Consider the following 20,665-nt stretch of genomic DNA (forward strand, 5'->3'; position numbering starts at 1 on the left):
ACTGGCCTGCACACACACACACGCACTCGACAGGCAGCCCGGCCATTGTGCACGCAGGAAGAAGAAAGAAAAGCAGTGACTATTGTGTCTTCACACGTTCCCGCGATAGACAGCGTCATCTTTCACAACCGATAGAGGTGGAGGAGGCCGTGTGTACCTGGCGAGTGGCCTCCTTTCACAGCGAGCTGAGCTCGTCTCACCGAGCTGGCCATGAGTGTGTGTGTGAGACAGTGTGTGTATGTGTGAGGGTGTGTGTGTGAGGGTGTGTGTGTGTGTGAGAGAGAGTGCGTGAGGTGGGGGAGACCGAGGTGCTACAGTTAAAGTATTTCGCACGCCGGACACAAGCCGAGTGTCGGTTGTGTATGGGAACTACCCAACATTCCCACCATGTCAAGCATCCATTTCCTGCCTTCTGATCTCGGCTGACAAACTTCACCTCCTTCACTCGTCCCCACACCTGCCCTCCTCACCAACATCCTCACTACCACAACCTCACTGCCTATCACAACACGTCTGACACTCACAGAAAACTCTACCACTGCCGGCTGTCTGGCCCAGTGGACGGACGCCACCATCTTTTGTGGATGGGAGCCGGTCGGCGTGTGCAAGCTCCTCTCTGCCTGTGACACACGCTGTCGACAACAACCTCAGGGTCGCCCAGTGTAGTCGCTGATGTTCGACGTCCCGTCGTCAGCCAGTCAGGCGTGACCAACACGCAGGTCAAGCGTATATTTACCTTCCCCTCCTCCCAACCGTCAGAATCTTTCCGCCAGCTCACCCCCTCCCTAGCCACGTCAGCTCCACCAGGCGCAGCGTGACAGCAATCCGACAGGCACGCGCAAGCACGCACAGCTTTAGTCTGTCTCCCATTCACAAGGCTTTTTTTCCCCCCTTTCACTCCTGTTGACCTTTGACCCTCGACCTCCGACGCGCTCTTGTCCCACTAAAGTCACGTGGTGTACCCCCATCACTCCTGCCCCCCTCTTCAGTACTTTTCCCAGGTGTGACAAAACGGCGCATGCGTCGAGAATTTATGAGATGTAAAATGCGATGTATATTAAATGTGAAATAACACTTAATCTGCCGTAATATTTTTTGCCGAGGGGATCTCCGGATGCCGAGCGGCTCCATCATCCATCACGTTCAGATTAGGTAACCGCAAGACAGACTGAGCCGCGGAGACAAAACGTGGGAGAAGCCGTCAGGAGGAGGAGGCAAAGCATGGGAGGAATGCGAGGCCGACACCACACTGGTGCACGACGGTGTTCCCCTCAGAACGAGCGAGTAGCCCCTGGAACAGTTGTCAGAAAGGTTTCCATGACATCGGACCGAGCCCTCGCTGTAGGAACTCACTGGGGCCAAGCTTTGTACACGTCATGCATGCTGGCGCGTGCGGCTAAGTGCAGGGAGACAATGAGACAAAACAGTTTGCGATTTTTCTCTTTCTTCAATCTGTACCTGGGAGAGTGAATAACGTGCAAGTCAACGGTCCTACAGGTGAGCACATGAGACAATTGTTATATCAGCGAAGGACAATCTCAGCCCTGCCCTCAGCAACTGGCGAAGTGTCAACAATGTATTTGTGGTTATCTCGATGCTTACTGCGGAGTCGAGTGCACTTCATCTATCGTGCGACAACTCCAGTCGGAGAGATCAGCATCGATGTGAGTGATACAGTATCAGCCAACAGGCCACCTGGGCACTGCCGGGACACAGGCCGCGTGCCTGACACGTCACGTCACGTCACACCTGGGCCCAGGTGCACGGGCGTGTCGTCTGATAAGGTGCTTGATGATGACAAACACCAACATCGTTAGCCACCACACCCCCAATACTCCCACACACGGCTTGTGAATGTGTGACGACCCTCGTGAGGTTAGGAAGCCGAGTGAAAGGTTACTACAACCACGACTATTGGAACCTAAACACATCGGATATCTGCACAACTCTCTCATTTCACTATTTGCACGTGCGAAGTGCTATCACCTAACGGCCACATCCACATTTTTCTGCCTGCAGATGTGCAGCCTATAATATTAATATGTGAAGTTGCGATGTAGCGCCATTCACATTCATCCACATCACTGAGTCCAGTTGTGAATGAAAGCTTTTGCCAGCAAGGTGTTGAACTTCCACAGTACTTGTGGTGGTCTTAAGAAATTGTGATCAGGACTAGTTTGTCGGGTGTATGCACACAAACTTAGTTGTTGAAAGCTCCCATGGTCAGCAGTATGCACGAGCGCTTGTCTGTCTGGGGAAGATCCGTCCCGAGGGTTGGGGGAGGGGTGAGTGTATTTGAGGGACACGTCACGCTGAGCTGAATTCACGCCGCGCCTGACTCAGCCTATGATTTCAAGCGAGCTGCAAGTCCGAAGAGTTTGGTTATTACATAATATGGATTATACAGATTATAATCTCCACATGAAAGGCAAACATTTACATAATACATACAACCTGCTATGCCACAAAATGTAACGGGAAAGAAGCGACCAGCTTGATGGAAGTGCTGTCCTCAAGTAATTATGCCATCGACATCAATTATTACCTTTTATTCAACAGTCATCCGTTGTCATGTGAATGCACGCACGCATCCCCTACGTCAATTATTTTATAAACACACACACACACGTGCGATGATTAACCGTCTTGAGGGCCTCGCTCTGAACAAGCATGCACGTGCACACGCCTACAGAGACTAGTCGATATAGCAACGCTCGAACGCAAGCACTGACACACACACGCACACGCGCGTCATGCAAGCACGCACGAGAAGGCAAGCGGCTCGGGATGAGTGTGTATGGGAGGGGAGGATGTGGGGGGAGAGTGCTGGGGGTGTCTGGAGGGGAGGCTGTGTACCGTTGCCACAGGCCGGTTGCCGGTGAACTTTCACACAGTACAAAGCCCCGCCGCCACGCAAAAACAAGGAAGCCGCGCGGCCTGACTATAGCGCGCCGCCCGTAGCCTGACCGCTGCTCACCGCGCTCTTCTCGCCCCGCGTGCCGGCACCTACGCTACGCGCATGGCACAATGAATTCATTACGGCGGAGGTGTTGCTCGGCTGAAACGAATTTTTCCCCCCTTTAATTTAAGGCGGGTGGGGAAGGAGATCGGGGTGTAGGGGGAGAGGAGGAGAAGGTGGAAGGAAGGGTAAGAGACTTTTAGAGCCGCGTGAAGATCAGACTTGACGAGGGCAGAAAAGTGAGAAGCAGGGTAAGGGTGTGTGTAAGCCTACCACAGGACGTCGGAGCCTGGCACAGCCCTGCGGGTACAGTTCACTCTGGGGGGAGGGTGCAGGGTACAGTTCACTCTGGGGGGAAGGGTGCGATGTACAGTTCACTCTGGGGGAGGGTGCGGGGTACAGTTCACTCTAAGGGGGGGGGGAGCGGGGTACAGTTCACTCTAAGGGGGGGAGCGGGGTACAGTTCACTCTGGGGGGGGAGCGGGGTACAGTTCACTCTGGGGGGAGGAGCGGGGTACAGTTCACTCGGGTAGGGTGCCGGAGACGAAACATGTAAAATCCACCAGAAGCCACAGCAGTCTTTATCTCCCACTGCTCATCGCGGCAATTATCACTAATTTCTCCAGTGACCGAGGCGCTGCTATTCTTACACCGAGCACCGAGTCTCACGGAGCCAAACTTTCCAGTCCGACTCCACCACGAGGTTAGCAGGTTGCAAGGTCTGATCAGTCCACCCAAAATATTGCCATTAAATCCCAACAAGCCTCGTGCACGTGCGTGTCCCTGTAGACTGTTGATGATCTCCATGCACGTGTCAGCAACATAATGGATAGACAGTGATTATCTTGTCTACAATGTAACCGTGACACGGCAATAATCACACCAGCCACAAGATTGATAATAAACTGTTGTAGGGCCATAGCCAGCACTGCGGTTGATGATGGCCGCTCAGTTGCTCAACATGTTTTCACAACAACAGATTACTCAATAACTAAGAGATCGCTGTCCTCAACATCACAACATCAAAGTTCACATCAGTCAGCGGGTGGTCTCATGGCCATGGTATTTGATGAGATCTTTATACTAGGTTCACTATACAGTATACATTTCTACACATCACAATTTTGAAGTTGAGCACAATATAATAAATCCAACGGTTGCACTGGGGATTAAAAATAGGAAATCATGCAGGAAGGTTCATTATGGCAGGAGATACTTGATTTTACAGAACAGGCACTGGACAGAAATCGTCTCTTGTCGACTGTACATTGTACTGTTCATCACTGCTTGATATTCAAAGACTTGGGGTATAATGTGTGGATAATGTGGCAAATTTTATCAGGGTTCAAACCCTTGGCCAGGCCAGTGCGTGTCACGGTAGCTGGCGCCACCGGGGAGCTGCGCGCCCAACGTGTACAGGTGGTCCGTTGAGAGATTTACTCCAACAGTCTGCAGGAAACGTGGGAGGAGGAGGAAACCCTAATGAGGCCAGGGTTCTGATGAGCAGCCAGGTCGGCCCGAAACACGCAAGGAGAGAGAGAAAAAAAAATCAGCGAAAGAGATAGAACTGAGGAGCAAACTCAGAGAAACTCAAGTCCTGAACGTCCCTCGACAGCCAGTGGTCCGGTGACGGCACTACCAGCACGTGCACCACGTGTTCAAAGAAATAGTTTCGCGGCGCATGCGTCGGGACTTCAGTCGGCTTCTGGCGAATGAGACTACATTAGCTAAAATGATGATTAGGTGACGGAGTCCGTTTTTGTTGTTGTAGTTTTTTGTTTTCGAATTAGACAAAAATTCCAGGTTTCCCCAGGTGCACAGCAAAAGACAATCCTAGGTCCTGTCTGCGACTTCGTGATGCTAGGACCTCGAGGTCAACATACAGAGAAGGAAGTAACCCCGGCCTCTAGCACCGATAACTCTAGCAATAATGTTGTTGTACCCGCCCTACGACAGGCGCACCTCAACCACTGCAGTGTGTCTGTCAGTCCTACCCGCAGGGTGGCCATGAAGACAGAAGCTGGAAACAGCCAACTCCCTAGGGTCCACCTGCAGGCCTTCTGGCCCAGGGAGCCTGGCCCCACGGGTTGTACGCAAGATAAGTGTATAGCCTGAAATGTTCCTCAGCCGATCAGAGCAACTCCCATGCCATAGTCAAGGGGTCACGGAGCAAAGGTTAAACACAAAAGGTCAAAGGTTGGGGGCACAAGATGCCAGCGGCGACTCCATTGCCACTGCACACGAGATGAAGGGGCCGTGATGCAGATACCCGAAGACAATGCTTTTATTTTCTGAGCACCGTGTGACCGTTTGCATTAGGCCACCCACCCACTTCTCCCTTAAAAAAAAAAAACAACATCGCTAGACCAGGTCGAAAAGCAAAAATCGTTTTCCTCTAGAACTGTTGATTTACTACCGATCTTAAATTAATCCATGCGGACAAGTTCTCATGTCAAATGATGCAACATAATCAGGGATGCAAGCCACACACACACCCTTCTCTCTCTCTCACACCCTTTCACACACACCCACCCTTTCACACACACAGTTTGCTGTTAAGTGTTCACCAAAAGGTATGAAGCGAACATTCCAGATGTTTGTCTGCTTTATGAGTCTTAAATCTCTCGCTCATCGGAAGCCAGCAAAGGTTGCAGCTCTCCAGCTGTAGAGTTTTGTTACATCATAAACCACCCGAGTGTCAGGGAGGGTAGGCTATCATGTTCAATTGTGACCACCGTCTGAGGTGTGCATTGCCTTTCATTCTTCCTCCTCCACACTGCTCTTCGCCCATCCGAATAATGGCGCATGCTTGAGAGAGGATTAATTGGTTCTGCCGGCGAGCGGATGGCGACCATCTCGTTCAGTGTCATGCGTTTCACATTACTGCAATTGAAAGCTCGACTACGCCGCCGAGTAATGTTGAAACAGAACAAAAAAAGCAAAACATCTCGTAAAGTTTTTGTTCTTGCAGCTCGACCATCACAAGTGTTCAGCTCTTGGCTCCCACCACCCACCCCAGCATTCACCCCTTCCCTCCTCCTCCTGCGGCTGTCTGGCAGCACGTGACGCCGGTCGCCAAGAGGCCACCTCTCACCCTGTGTTCTGGCAGGGACACGAAGATCGATGCACACGAGATGGGTGGCACTTCAGCCGACTGGAGGCGGTCATGCAGGAGGGACAGACGAAGGATGGCGAGGTTGTGACGGGCAGGGAGGGAAGGAGAGAAAGAAAAGCGGTGGAAGCAGTGAGGAGAAAAATACAGTCCAGCCTCACCCCTAACCTGATGCTTCCTCCATGGCAGCACGCACTTCGGTGTGTTTTTATCAGTGAAGGCAAGCTGGTGCGGGAGGAGATGGGACAGCGAGTGGGCGGATAGGGGTGGGTAGGGGAGTACAGTGCAAAGTGGAGGGAGGGAGCATCAACTGCCGGGAAGGAGAGAGAGAGAGGCTGGCGTCGCTACCAGCACCCAGCCCCATGCGAAGCCACGTACAAGCTAATTTACTAATGAGCGGCTGGCGTGACGAGTGCCTAGTCAGGTGTCGAGCAAACTCACGAGGGCTCTACGTCGATCTGCGTGCGTGTGTGGGGGGCGTGCGTGTGTGTGTGTGGGCGGGGGGGCGTGCGTGCGTTGGCAACAAGTTCCACCGTCGCGTGCTGTGCTGTGCGATACCATCAAGCTGCTCATCTTGGACCAGGGGCTCGAGAAGAGATTCTGTTTCCGCCATTAGGTGTAGAATGGGTGGTGGCAATGAATGAAGTCTAAACTCGTTACCTCACTAACCTTGTGACAGAACGGATTCCTCCTAAACTTCCCTCCCAGTTGGGGATCATATACGCTCCCTCTCTGTTGTATACCCTCCCTCTCTGTCGCCACCCTCGCCGCTCGCCCTACATTTATGCTGGATTGATGGCGAGATACCGAGTTTATACTGTAAGAAAAAAAAAATCCTACTTCGCATCTTTGATAGTTCACATGCTATTTGTTTTCTGTCCCTCGTACGCCGTCCATGTTTTGGTTCTGTTCTCATGCACTAAGAGCACTTGCTCCTTAGGAGTGTAAGTATGCGCTTTACACATTTTGCATTTATCATTATTTTTTCCCTGTACCAGAATGTTCTCTACCTCTCCCCTCTCCTTTTAATGAAGGCACTCTACCGCACAACATTTCCCGCTTGCTTCACCTACCTTCTCCTATACCTGGGCTTCGCCAACGTTCACCTGCGAGGTCCAATAAAAAGACAAAAACGAAAAAAAAAAACCTCCACCCGTTTCCTTTATCAACCCCAAGCCGTCGCCCTCTCCCCCATTAAACCTCGTAGCTCGGGCCCTCCGCGAAAGCCGCTCATACCGCCTGGTCCACCCCCCGTCTCACTCTCCACCCGCCTTAATTTGTCCGGGAGGAAAAGCTCAAGTAACAAAGGACCAGTTGGTCCGGCAAAAAAGAAGAAATCCTCCCCCACGGTCTGTAACAACGCACGCACACACAAGCGCTCAGACACGGAGACAAATTATGGAAGTGAAGGCGACCAGGCGTACTAACGAACACAGTGTCCTGTCTACCTTGACAGCTCAGGGGTAGGGTTCCCCCACCCACCACACACAGCCCTCCACTCTTTACCCGAGGCAGGGTCTGGAGATGTGTACAGATGACAGCAGTTACCCACAAAACTAAAGATAGCCTTTCACCCGACCTCAGTGACTTTCAGGCCTGTCGTACATCCGAGGGTTGTTGTCCTGAAAGTCCAGGTTTGTCGACTGAGACGAGCGCGAGCACATACACACAAATGTGATTAAGGCAGGGTACGTGTGTAGGCGGGGTGGAGGGGAGGGATAGCCGGAAGTGAAAACGCGATAGCACGCATGAGCAACTCCACTACTGTCCACGTCAGACGACAGACAGTTGTCAATGGTTGAGTTGTTTAACCAACAGTTTAGTCTGAACGACCACAGCCCTTGTTGATCAGTTTTATCATCATCATCATTATCATATCGCGGAATGTCAACTCTAACTGTACTACCATCAATTTTCTTTACCTGCTACCTGGATCATTGGCTAGTCGAGAAGATTCTACTCGGGTGGCAACATATAATATTTGGTCTACCAATGAGGCGCTGCAAATGTCAAAAGAAAAAGTCTTTATCTTGAAATGAGTGAAAGCGGCTGTATTGAGACTATCTCTCGTACACACACACAAACATTTTTCTAAACTCTAAAAGCTCGACCCTTCCTTTACATTTTCTATCGTCTGCACCGCCGTCTGAAAATCCTCGCTAAACCTCGGCGAACGACTGGAGCGCTTTACTGACGACCTCCGACCTCCAGGACCATCACAGCCTCCACCCGCGGCCTTCGCCTTCTCCGCGCCGTGAAAATGGCGCCGCAGCAGCAACGTATCACACTCCAGGCGACCCACAAACCACCCCTGCACCTCCCTTCCCCTCCCCCCTTTCCACCCCAAGACAGGGATGCCTGCTAGCAACTCGGAATGGCTTTTCGTTTTACCTCGCTCTGGTTCCGCCGAGGCCTGCGAACCTCTTATCTGGCGTGACGGGCGGGGGTGGCGCGAGGGCTGGTGCGCGTGCTTGCGTCAGGGTCCAGAGGCAAGCGGTGCATGGGTCAGCTGCTGTACCGCAACACCTCGACCTCTGCCCTCCCCCGTCTCGCTTCTTCTCCCCTACCCTCTCAGCTACCCAGTCTGTGGCAGATGACACAGCGCAGTGCCACAGGCCATTGTTTTGTTTAATCACAACGCCGATGGACAATCAGGGTGCTTGGCATACAACGACTGGTACCCTGGACTGCCATGGGAGTACGCATTCACCACAAAGTATGCTGTACACTGAATACACAAGTGTATACACATTGTAAGTACATGTACATGTACACGAAAATAATACCCGTACAGGGAGCACCCGGGAGTACATGTATCGGAGGGGAGGGGGACGGGTATGGAAATGACTGGCGGGTCTCATCATCCCCTCGCCACGCTTGTGCGCCTGGCACGTGAGGGTGGGGTGTTGTGGGGAGGTGGAGGAATGGAGGGGCCGTGAGCTCCACACCAAGGTAGGCCACAGGAAGAAGGGGGAGATGTTTGCACGGCGGGGTAGGGCAAACCTCGTGTACAAAGGTAAGACCTGCAGGTCAACTCCTCTCTAGCCACCACCACCCCTTTCCTGCCAGTGTGCGGTGTTCCATGAGCCTCCAGCTACCCCCCAACCCACCCCATCGTTGTCAGTCGAATGGACCCGTTGGTAATGCAGCAACCGGAATTTTCAACTACAACCTCGTGCACCGACAGTACGCGCGGGCATGCATCGCTAGGCGCGTTTACATGTGCACCTGGTGGCGAGGGAGGGGTGTGTGTCTGACTGCTAGCAGCCTCAGGCATGCAGGTGCGTGCACGCGGGCACATGGGGAGGAATGCCTGTCAACCCTCAGCGAACACACCACCAAGTTTCTTATAACAGAAAGCCTACAGTTGATGGCCAATAGCATGATCAATACAGCTTGTCCTGAACTTCTGGCTCTAGGAATTCTTAATTTGGTTTTGCCTGACACAAACATTCTGTACAATCTATTTAACTTTAAATATTTTTTAAATTTGCCACTCTTTAATTATTTAAACAGAAAATGGGAAGTCGTTAAAAAATGTGTTTAAAAAGTGCTTGCAAACTGTTGCATTGTATAAACTGCGGTGTCTCATAAATTATTCACATCTACACTGCTTAAGGACTTCACAGGCACATTGATTTTTGTCACAAAGAATCATTATCTTTCGCTTAGCATCCGGTTGCTTTAGTAAAGATGCTTTAAGAGAGTTTAACACCTTAAGCTGTCAGTTTAAAGCGTTGATCTTTGTTACACTTAACTCTGTGAGGAAATGTACCGAGGCCAAGCTTGTCGATTGATCATGAGCCACACACACACTTAGAAATAAGTACCTTGCTTGTTGCTGTTGCATCACTGGTGCCCCCAGGGACTGGGTCGTTGGTGACCTGCACAGTGAGGTAGTCATTGTTGACAATAGGCCATGCTCCCCGCACTCTGCAGGTCTGGAACTGGTTGTGAAAGGTGCGGAGATGCGGGTCGCCGAAGAGCCCACAGTGCCGAATACCTTGGGCCCATGGTAGTGACACTCGTAGGGCACTGGCCGCTGGGGTTCCCTGGTACGATTGTGATCCAGTGTCGGCCCGTTGACACTACAGTTGTACTGCTTCATCTGGTTCTTGACACCGTTGCGGCACACTGTAGTAGCGGATGTCACCTTGGCAACCACGTGAGTGCATCCGGATGCAACTCCAGTAAGTCCTTAGTGCCACGCACTGTGCTTTATTGTCCAGCACGGCGATACCGGCTCCACCACCGGAGTTGTTGTCCACGCTGGTGCTGGCCACCTGCTCAAAGTGGTCTTTGGCAGTCTCGTACTGTTCCCAGCATAGGTCTATCTGACAGTTGGAACTGTTCTGGACAAACCCTGACACTGCAACAGTTGGGAGACACTGGTGAATTGGATTATGTACATTACACAACCAGGTAAGAATAACTGGTGAAGGAGGAGCATGGAATTTGTACAAATATACGTTACATTACACTTTACATTCTTTATTGTCAACAGACGCTAAATGTGAGCAAAACTGCCAACTGCAAACTGAAACTGTATGAAACAACCTATTTACAGCTTACTCAATTCACATTCCATGCACATGAAACTTTATCACTGACATCTGAACCTAACAGAGATTAAAATGGCTCACAAAATCGAACTTCTAATAAAAAAAAAAAAAAACTGATATTTTGAGATTAGCATGTGATGGCAAGTTCTCTAAAAAGTGATTTATGCATTTTCTATGAAGTGGAAAGTGATAAACCTGGGCATTTGAATCTTATTCCAGAAAATACCACCTTACAGCTTAAACACAAAATACACAATCAGTAATGAGGCTCCACAGTATTGTGGAATATATAAAAACCCTATTACCCAGTGAAGCCATCAATTTTACCAATCACAAAAAACCCACTTAACTGATACCCGACAATTGCAAGTACTCACACCATGAACGTACACAAAAAATATGCATAAACTGTGCTACACAACTTAAATCACACAAAGAAAACAGACAAAAGGTCTGGAAAGGTAAGAAAGTTTGGGTTAGAGGTGCCATCAATGAACGACATTTAGTAATAAACTGAAATAAAAAGCTAATATTTCATGATGACTGGTTTTCAAATGTTTATGACAGATTTACATGTCAAAACTCATGACACCAATAAAACAGTTTTTGACATCTGATGTCAAGATGTAAGTACATTACAGTGCACATTAGTTTTTAAACACCTGGTCAATAAGATTCACAAACAAATGAACTGGAGGTTTGAAAACCCACAACATTTTATGGATGCTAAACATTGAATCTCCATTATTTTTATCAACAATATTCTTCTGTAGACAGAAACTGGAAAACTACACAGAAACCATCACACGGCATCATATCCTTCTTAGCAAGTTAATCTCGCAGAATGTCGTAACATCATCAACAGCTTCTCAGACAAAGCTATCCGAGCATATACAACTTACAAAATGAATACTTTTTGTATGTTCTCTGATTACTCTAAATTCCTTTTTTTGCAAGTAAGGATCAACAAAGCATCGGCTGAAGATCTGCAGTTTGTTTGGTCTCACACTGGAATATCATCAACAGAGGCAAGAAAGCACTCATCGCGGGGCTTCTCTCTTCTTCACACCAACTTTTCCACTAAATAAACAGCTGCCACTGTTTACAAAATTAGCTCCAGATTACGATGCTAACCTAATCTGTGGGGCACGAACTGCAGTTTCTGCCGGCCTCCTGACAGCAAGAAACCACTAGCGCCAGTAACTCTTACTGCCACGACCCTAAACATTCAGCACATCCTTCCTGGAATATTTTTTTTATATTCTTTCTCTTCCTTTTATTCTTTTCTTTGTTTTCCATAATACTCGACGTCTATGTCTAAAGAAGGATAAGGGCTCAGGGTGTTAACAGCTTCAGCAGAAAACGACTCATTGAAAAAAATGCTTTTGATTACACTGAAAGCTTTTATGAATTTTTTTTTCTTTTCCTTACTTCAGATTACTTAGTAGCAATTCAAAAAATAAACACCGTCCCCCACACACCTACCCCTCACAAACGCAATGTGTGACCCCACCTTCAGTGTTTATAACTTAAAATGTGCATTTAATACAAGTATCCCTGGTCAGCTTCTCAAACACCACCAAAGGTGTAATACTAATGTTTCAAAGGTGAGAAGTATTACAAATGTCTTTGTAGTGATTGTAAATGTTCACTTGTTTCATCAGTTGTCTTGTCCAGTGGTTTACTGCTATATCCAACTATTACAATGATGATATCTTCTGACAACTGAAGGTTTTCTGAATATGATGCAAGCCTTAATCAATCTTGTTTTTCGAGGAGGGAAATAGCAGGCAAAGAACTTGTCTCTCCTACCCCTGTCTCTACCACAGCAGAAATTAGGACTTCTGTTGCAATAAAACTTTAAGGGACAGAGTAAAAATCCACGAGTCTACAGCACAAACTAATACACCCAGGAAGCATCAGCCCAAGTGTGTGTGCGCCTGCATACAAACATGCAGATGGAGACATTTACTCTATTGGACACAGGTTATAAATAGAATAAATGAGTAATACCCTGAATAATTCACCTTGATCACACCCAGGTACATCCTATTAAAGTTAGCTCATTAGATGTGGGTGACCAAGCTCTGCTTTCATTTGCAGTCGCATGTCTTTATGTCAACAGCGGATGCTCTACAAATGTGTTCTGTTGAAACCTGGCTAAATCAATGGTCTGCAACCCTTGTTAGCCAATGTAGGGCGTCAAAGGTACAATCTGGATTAACAGGAATTTTCTAGGTTTATTTCTGCTCTCAGATCTCAATACAGTTGCCGCCTTCTCACTACAGCTTCATTCAACCTGCTTTGTGACCTATGGAGCCTTGTAAAACATGCACCTTCCTTGAACACCAATCACTTCCAGAACACTTACTTCTATAATTTTAAAACTATAATCTTCTAAAATTTATTTATTTCAGTTATTTATATCAATGATGTTTAATATTTAACTGCACGTTGCCTCATTAAAATAATTGATTATGCACAGGTTTAACAACTCTTTCTTCATAGCAAATGAGTTTTAGGTGACTTACAAGATTTAACATTTTTTGTAACAACTACCCCCTCCTCTCATCCTAAAAAGTAAAAGTATGTAAGCAACATATCAGCCATGCAAGTGACATGTCAACTTGTAGTGTCGGCCATGCTGTTTTCTCGTTTTCTGTCCCCTTCCTTCGCTCTGTTTACACATTTCTGAAAGCTTTGCATCACAAAGTGCACATCTCCCACTGAACCATTTTAGAATATGCAAGATGCATGAATGTGATTTGTAACCACATTTTAAAATTCTCCAATGTGCCAGACAAGGCTGCCATCATGCGTTATAGTTGTTTTTTTTTTTTTAAATTCTCACTATCCCTATCTGCTCCACACCTGTAAAGATCATTTAAGAAAGCACATCTTGCTATTCTAGTGGCCAAAAAGTTCTGAGTGGGCATGAGAGGAAACAGACGGTTCAAACTGTTGCTTGTTCAGGTAGTCATCCACAGAGGCCTCATCTTGTAAAGCTGTCAGGCCCCTTAAAGCTCCTCCAACACCAAAGCTGATAGCGCATGCAGCAAGGAGACCCTCCTTGCTTCAACTCCCCAATGTCGGCATGAGAACTGGCAGAGGCTGGCGGTGCTAAGGTAGATAAGATAAGAATGCTTGTATCGCCTTTCTCTCCGCCAAGGTGGAGATGGGCATGGATGGAGGTGGGGCTGAGGGTGGAAGAGGGGATGAGAGCGGCTGGTACTCCTATGTCATTCTCTTCACAGAACTGTATCCTGGTCTTCTTCAAGGATTGATGCCATTATCTCTCTGCTGTAAAGTTGTTTTCATGTTGCAGGCCAGCTAGAGACCCTCTGTCTATAAAGCAACCAGTAGGAAGGTTTCACTTCAGTCTTTTGATCTTGGGTGTCCTAGCGTGACCAGAGCTACCAGTGAATCTTGGTGAGCCGATGTGTCAGACCTGACAAAGAACTCTACAAATCCTGGTCCACACCTTAACTGGGCCAGGTTGTGTCCCACTAGGGTCCAGGAGGGGTAGGGAAGATGAACTGAAAACAGCTCCCCTCTTTTCGTGTACCTCAAGCAGGGGTAGAACTCTGGTGACTGCAATTTAGTGTCTGTCATGCACGGATGATCCGTCATGGTTGGACTATTCTTGTTATCTCATGCGTGCCTTCAAATTCGTTGTACCCGATGGCTTTTTCACTTCAAGGGCCAGGTGCACAATACATACATTAGGGACAGCTAGATGCTTAACACGAAGCAGTCAATTAAATGGGTTATATATGTTATGATCAGTTCAGCTGACACCTTGAATGTGCTCACCCTCTACCCAGCATTTACGTACAATATGGGCCAGGGTTTCAAGAAAACTCCATTTAACACCACAAGCAATATGCCACACATAACAAGAATTTTAGACCTAAATTCCATGAGTGATGATGAAACCATTTCTCTCTTGTTAACTTCAGCATATAGCACCCAATGTGCCATCCAACAAAATCTTTATTCATTTAAAAGACTTGTGTTATATCAGTTAATTAAATCAATATTATGTATTTCATTGAAATCAATAGGTTTTCTTACTTATAATTTGCTCGAATTCATGAGCTAATTGTTTCACTTAAATATTTAGGATGGCCCATGCTCAAACAGCTCATATTTTGCTTTATTGTTCTGCTTCTCAACTAACCTGGATGCAGGAAACAAAGAAAAAAAAAAAAAAGATGCAATCTTAGTTGCAGGTGATGCAGACCATCTGTGAAATGTAAAGCAGCAAGGTACAGAGCTGCATAAGAGCTGATGAGAACACATCTGGTCTGGAAAATCAAAGTGTGGTGTAGTTTGGTCTCTACAGACTACACAGCACATCACAGCCAGTGATCCACACATCCCAAGACAGCTTTATGAAAGTTGCAAGATTTGATTAACCACATATTTAGGGAGGAATTATTGGTGAATATGTTAGACTGAAGATGATTACAACTGGAAATACTGTATCTATGCATCTGCCTCCTTTGTAATATTGAAATAAAAAATACCTTAAAAATTGAAAAACGGTGAAAAGGACAAAAGGTGGTTTTAAAACTGAACTTCCTGCAGAGTGGAGAAAAATTTTAATGTTTCAGCTGTAAACTCAATACATAAAGTTGCCTTCTTCCTATCAAGTCCTCGGTTGGTGTATCAGAATGCACAGTTGTTCCTCCCTACCCATAGCATTAGGCTCCTGTTCTTGTGTCTACCTCTCCTGTTGCTGTGTTTGTCTCTACCACTCTCGTGTCTTGGCAGTGGAGTGGGTGCAGGCACCGTTGGTCGTGAGCCGAATGAATCACTAATTAGCTGCAGGCCATGTCGCGGGCCTGTCAATGAATGTGCAATGGCTGATGTGGCCCTGGTGATGAAAGCCTTACAAACGACATTTTTTCCGAAATAGATGTCCACAAAGCAGGATCTATAACTTCTCGGACGTTTATGTGGCCTACGTGACATTTGTCGAATATTTGTCCCCTGCACCGTGCAACTGCCTGGATAACAAATTCTGGGGGACATTGTGAAGATGGAGATTATTTTAGGGTAAATCTCTTAAACTCTGTTTTCAGCGAACACCAGTCGCAAAACTGCGGGAACTCGCGAGCTGCTGAGCAACTATCGAGGCCAGAAGCAGGTCACCAAGAGACACGAGGGTCCCTGGCCTAATGTGCATTCCTCCTGCAGGTGAGGAGGCAAACTGTGTACCGTAAACACAGGCTGTCGTACTTGATAGACATGCCGCGGGCCTTCAAAGACTTGCCGTGTAGCTCGCGCACTGATGAACACAATGTGGAGGAGGGGGTGCTGGGGTCAGCTCACGATGGCGGTAATCGCTTTATCTGCTGTTTATAGTGCGCTGTGCGGCTCCTACCTCCTGTCGCTTTAAACCCTCGTCAAGCGATCTCTGGTAAAGCCCACGTTATGGACAACAGAAACAGGAAAGATTGACTGATAAATACAGCGATGTTTTTATCGATGCTACCCCCCTGACAGGTTCTCCACCATTTTGGGCCTGCGCAGTGAACGCCTCGCGGCCATTGCAGACGATAGGATTATGGTCGACACTACACGCTGGCGGCTAAACCCTTAGCCTTTAGCTCTCACCAAACGCCTTTGCAGTAAGTCAACACCCGAGCGACAAGCGGGCTTGGAACACGTCTGTGGCCCAGGGCACTGGCATAATGTGCTGTGATGACTGTACAGTCTGCTATCGACCAGTGCCACCAGCAAGGCGACGATCGTAACCAGGCTAAAAACGTGTTTTAGTGGCAGGGAGGTGAGGAGGGGAGGGGTGAGGGCCACCACAAAGATGGTACTTACCACTGGTCCAAGCGACGGTGTAGCACATCAACAGCGGCAACAGGAAGCGGGTGGGAAGCGGGTAGTAGTAGAAACAGGGCTGCGCTGGTCGACTAGCCGGGTATCGATGAGGCCCCATGCCCTTCCATGCAGCGGCGTTGGTCTGGGGGCCAGAGGCCTCCGCTCGCCTCGCCTCACTAGCAGCACTGTGGAGCGAACAGACACAGTGTGAGACTCCATCGGCCATCAAACGGGACGCCGCATTGCTTGGGGTCGCGCGGGTCCCAGCCACGACAGCTGAGAAGCACCACGACCGCCGACATCACATGGTCAGTTCAAGTGCTGCAGCAGCAGCGGCAGCAGCAACAACACATCCCAACATCGACACACAACACACACAGAGACGAGAAGTGAACACAAGCCGGTGTATATATCCGCCGAGCACACAACACAGGAGCAGGCCGAGGCAGTTTAGTGCCAAGCTTGCGCCTAAAGGTATCTCTCTCCCTCCCTCTTGGCCCGGTGTGAGCGCTGTGCTGTGGGCTCCGAGTGCCTTCACGCCGCATAAAGAACTGAGGGATGGTGGGCACCACAACACCCGCCAGGCCGGAGAGGTGCACGGGGCAGGAGTGGTGGTGGGGGGGAGAAAAAGCGGTCAAGAGGCGGGGCCAAACCTGTCAGTTGTCAGCAAAGGTGCAAACTCCGCCCTCGCCAGCGACACCCATAGGGCCGGAGGTGCTGTCAATACCGGGGGGCTACAGGTACACCGCGGCGCGCGGGCAGTTTTAACTACAGGCGCCAACAAATCAAAGCGTTGGCGCTCTCCGGACAGGCTTGTCACCTTTTCCATGTCGGCTACTAACGGTCATCATCACTCACTAACCCTCCCCCCAGCTGTCCGTCTCCTACATCCAGCCCCACTGACCAACTGTTTTCCCACCCACCCCATGTCGGTCACCCACCCGCCGGTCTGGAGATAGTTATCGGCGGTGATACCTACTAACGAGTGTCGGTTATCTTACCTCTAGGCCAGGTGCGGAGCGCTTGAGTCCCTTCCTCTTATAACTGTGTGTGTGAGGGAGGAGAGAGACTGCGCGTGCGGTCCTGCAGAACGAGTTGCGACATTTGTCGTCTGCCTCGAGCCCACACCTTAACGCCGCGGCCGGCTAGTCGATACGGCCACTTCCGGCCGCTGGCCCAGTACCGCCGGTTCGATTGCCGCCCGCCGCAAGGACCGCGATTGCTGCTGTGATTGCGCAACACGACATCCGCGCCCACAGCGAGGCTGACTGGACTGTCGATCGGTGGCTAACATCGGTTTCTTGAGTTTCTGGCACTGCTGCGGGGGGCAAAGCTTGCGGACAGACGCACGCACACCGCGCCTGGTCCCCACCCCAACACGATCGCCGTTTAATTTTTCTCGATTTTGATCGGGGCACGTGTTGCGGATGCAAGTCTTCGTGGACTTGACTTCTGTTCAATGAATAATAATAAATTTGAAATAGTTTTAAGCATTGCCAGATTCTACAATTACTAGTTAAAGGGTTAATGTTTACCTGCTACAAATTGGTACATGACAGTAAAAAGTATGAATACTGTGAGCAGGGACAAATATAAAGTTTCAAACCGCCGCTAGAATACCCCCCACCCCTGTAACGTGCAGGCGTTAAAGACGGTTAACACCAGGCTAAAGGATCTGCTAGTTGTGTCAATGGTGGGTACCCAGTCTGTTACGGCGGGTGGTTCGTTCAGCCTTCAGGCCTTCATCCACTCGGGTAAGATTTGCTGTCTAAATATAACCTGGCTATCGACATCAGAAGCGGCGCCACGAGAAGTCTCTCAGTAGAAGCCACCTTACAGCCTCACTACTGGCCCAGCACCGGCGACCACTTCAACACCAGCGGTGTCAGCGAACGCGAACTGTGACGTGACCGGCATGTAACGTTCGCACGTGTGGACCCGCACATGCGCACCACACCTTACTCGGGCCGTCGGGAGTTCTCCGAGGTTTTCCCGCTTGCAACACAACCAAAGAGCGACCCTACCCCGAGTACCGCATTCATTACAACTGCTAAACTGTTCACGACCAGATCCTGGACACGGTTAACTGCTGAAATAAAAGTCGAATGGCGCACAAAGAGTTTTGAAATTTCTCTTTTCTCGTCCATGTCCATCTGTTAAACAGCGCGAGCATGTCATTATTGTTTAAATTATGAATAATTAGCACAACACATTGTTGTTCTGGAAATAGTACGATAAACCTCAACACCACCGCAATATTCTCAACACATTTTTTTTTCAATTCGTTCCTTGTGTACGTCACCAGGCAAAGCGTCCAATCAAAGTGTCCTGTCTACTGGCCTGAACTTCGCTCAGCATGACTAGTTTCGATGTCCCGAAAGTTCACCCCCAAAACCATTGTCCCTTCTCACACAACTTTGAATTAATGTCAGGTTTTTCTTTCTAGTAATCAGTCCGAGGGCGAGATGTTTTTTCAAGCATAACTTTTGCTTATTCCGTTAACCTCGTAAATAAAGATTTGTTCATTCGTTCATGCGTTTGACGCCATTGGTTAAGCAGGATACGCAGTGACTGACGACTTCAAAGACACCGCTCAAAGTGCTGCGGCACTGACATCAAAGAACAGCGGCTGCTTCTGAGGGACGAGGGCAGAGGTTGCTTGAGAGGAAGAGGAACGTGTTATGTGATGTTACACAACTGTCTTCAACATTCACAGTGAGGCTGACAGGGTGGCTGGCAAGGTGGCTGACAGAGTGACTGGACAGGGAACTGGCAGGGTGGCTGAGAGGGTGGAGGGTGCAGACGACAGTGGGAGGGATGCGCTCTAAGGGGCGCAACTCGTGTTGAGACAGCGCGCGCCGGTATTGAGGATCCTCAATAGCTCAAGGGTACCGGTCCGACACTGCGTGTGACGATCTCGCTGTGTGTGCGAGTGAAAGAAAGACAGAAACAAACGTGGAACGCGTGAGAGAACAAAACAGAAATTTGAGACTCTATTTGGTCCTGATATTGAGTAAAATGAAGCTTTTGAAATAGCAGCAAAATACACGAGGGGGCATGAACTGTCCTGGGTTGTCTATCTGTATGTCTACAGTGTATGTCTAAATGACCCGTTTGAACTCTGCCAATATTCTCATCACAGCATAAAAAAATTACACTAAAAAATTTTTCTCAAGACAACTCTTTGGTGTAAACTGAAACTCGCTGTTCTCAGACTGCCAGTGACAGCCCCAACCACACACACCAACACACACTTTACCCGACTAGAGGCAGCTTAGGTGCCTAGAGTTTCTCAGACGGGTTTCTCTCCTTCCTCGTCGTGTAACCTCGGCTTCGTCCTTACTCACGGCCTTCACATGCACCTCTTCCCCCAACATCCCCTCACCCTGTTAAAAAATCCTGCAAGTCCTTCTTTCTTCACACCTCTTATCCTCCACCCTTTCATCTTCGTGCCCAAACTTCCTCACCACCTCGCCAAGCCTTCGCATGAAGGCTGCAGCTTTTGCAGCGAGCTGCGAGGACAGTAACCCTTACCTTCCCTCCCTCCCAAAAAAAGCCACCTCCCAACTGGGACAAATCTGCAGCGAGCTGCGAGGATAGGAACCCCCTCCGCTCCGCCACCATCACCCCCCAAAAACAACTTCCAACTAGGACAAGTCTAAGGGCATCTCAGGTCCTGTAAACCCGCTTGGTGACCCCTTCCTAAAGGGAGACTTTTTTTTTAAGGCTGTGAAGAGGCCTTGCCGGAGACGACAATTTGTCACCACCCACCTGATGTCAACATCGCAGTTAGGGGAGTCCCGTCATCCTCCTATGCCGCAACCTCCCGCCAAACCAGCGAGCCCTTCAAGAAGGATTCGAACCTCAGCTCCATCGTCACATAGGCGTCAGGCAGCTGTCCCACACACCACAGCTCCCTATGTTCTCGAATTATAGGGGTCAGGCAGCTGTTCCACATGCCTCCCGCGAGGCAAGAGGAGCATTGGGTCAACTGCAAGTGTCAACTCTCTGTCTGCCTTCATCCCTGTACATGGACAAGAGGACAGGTGAGATGTCAACTGTTGTCTTGTAAACATATTCCATGGTTACGAGCCACAAAGCGTCTGGTTACCTGAGCCTTTTGATGTCCGAAGCTGCGTCAGGTAATTTGTAAGATCGATGTTTGCTTTATTTTATAGAGTTATCTTTTATCAT

The 20,665-nt window shown here is 48.9% G+C and overlaps 1 protein-coding gene across 1 annotated transcript in view; it reads right to left on the bottom strand.

Moving 5' to 3' along the window:
- The window catches only part of LOC112554012 (repulsive guidance molecule A-like), a 38,104-nt gene that overhangs the window by 5,032 nt on the left and 12,407 nt on the right, over positions 1-20,665 (bottom strand). The window contains 4 exon segments of the mRNA XM_025221567.1: positions 9,902-10,071; positions 10,074-10,200; positions 10,202-10,440; positions 16,472-16,656. Coding sequence (XP_025077352.1) covers positions 9,902-10,071; positions 10,074-10,200; positions 10,202-10,440; positions 16,472-16,656 — 721 coding nt within the window.

This window comes from Pomacea canaliculata, linkage group LG13 (assembly GCF_003073045.1).
Source record: "Pomacea canaliculata isolate SZHN2017 linkage group LG13, ASM307304v1, whole genome shotgun sequence".
NCBI classification, from domain to species: Eukaryota; Metazoa; Mollusca; class Gastropoda; order Architaenioglossa; family Ampullariidae; genus Pomacea; species Pomacea canaliculata.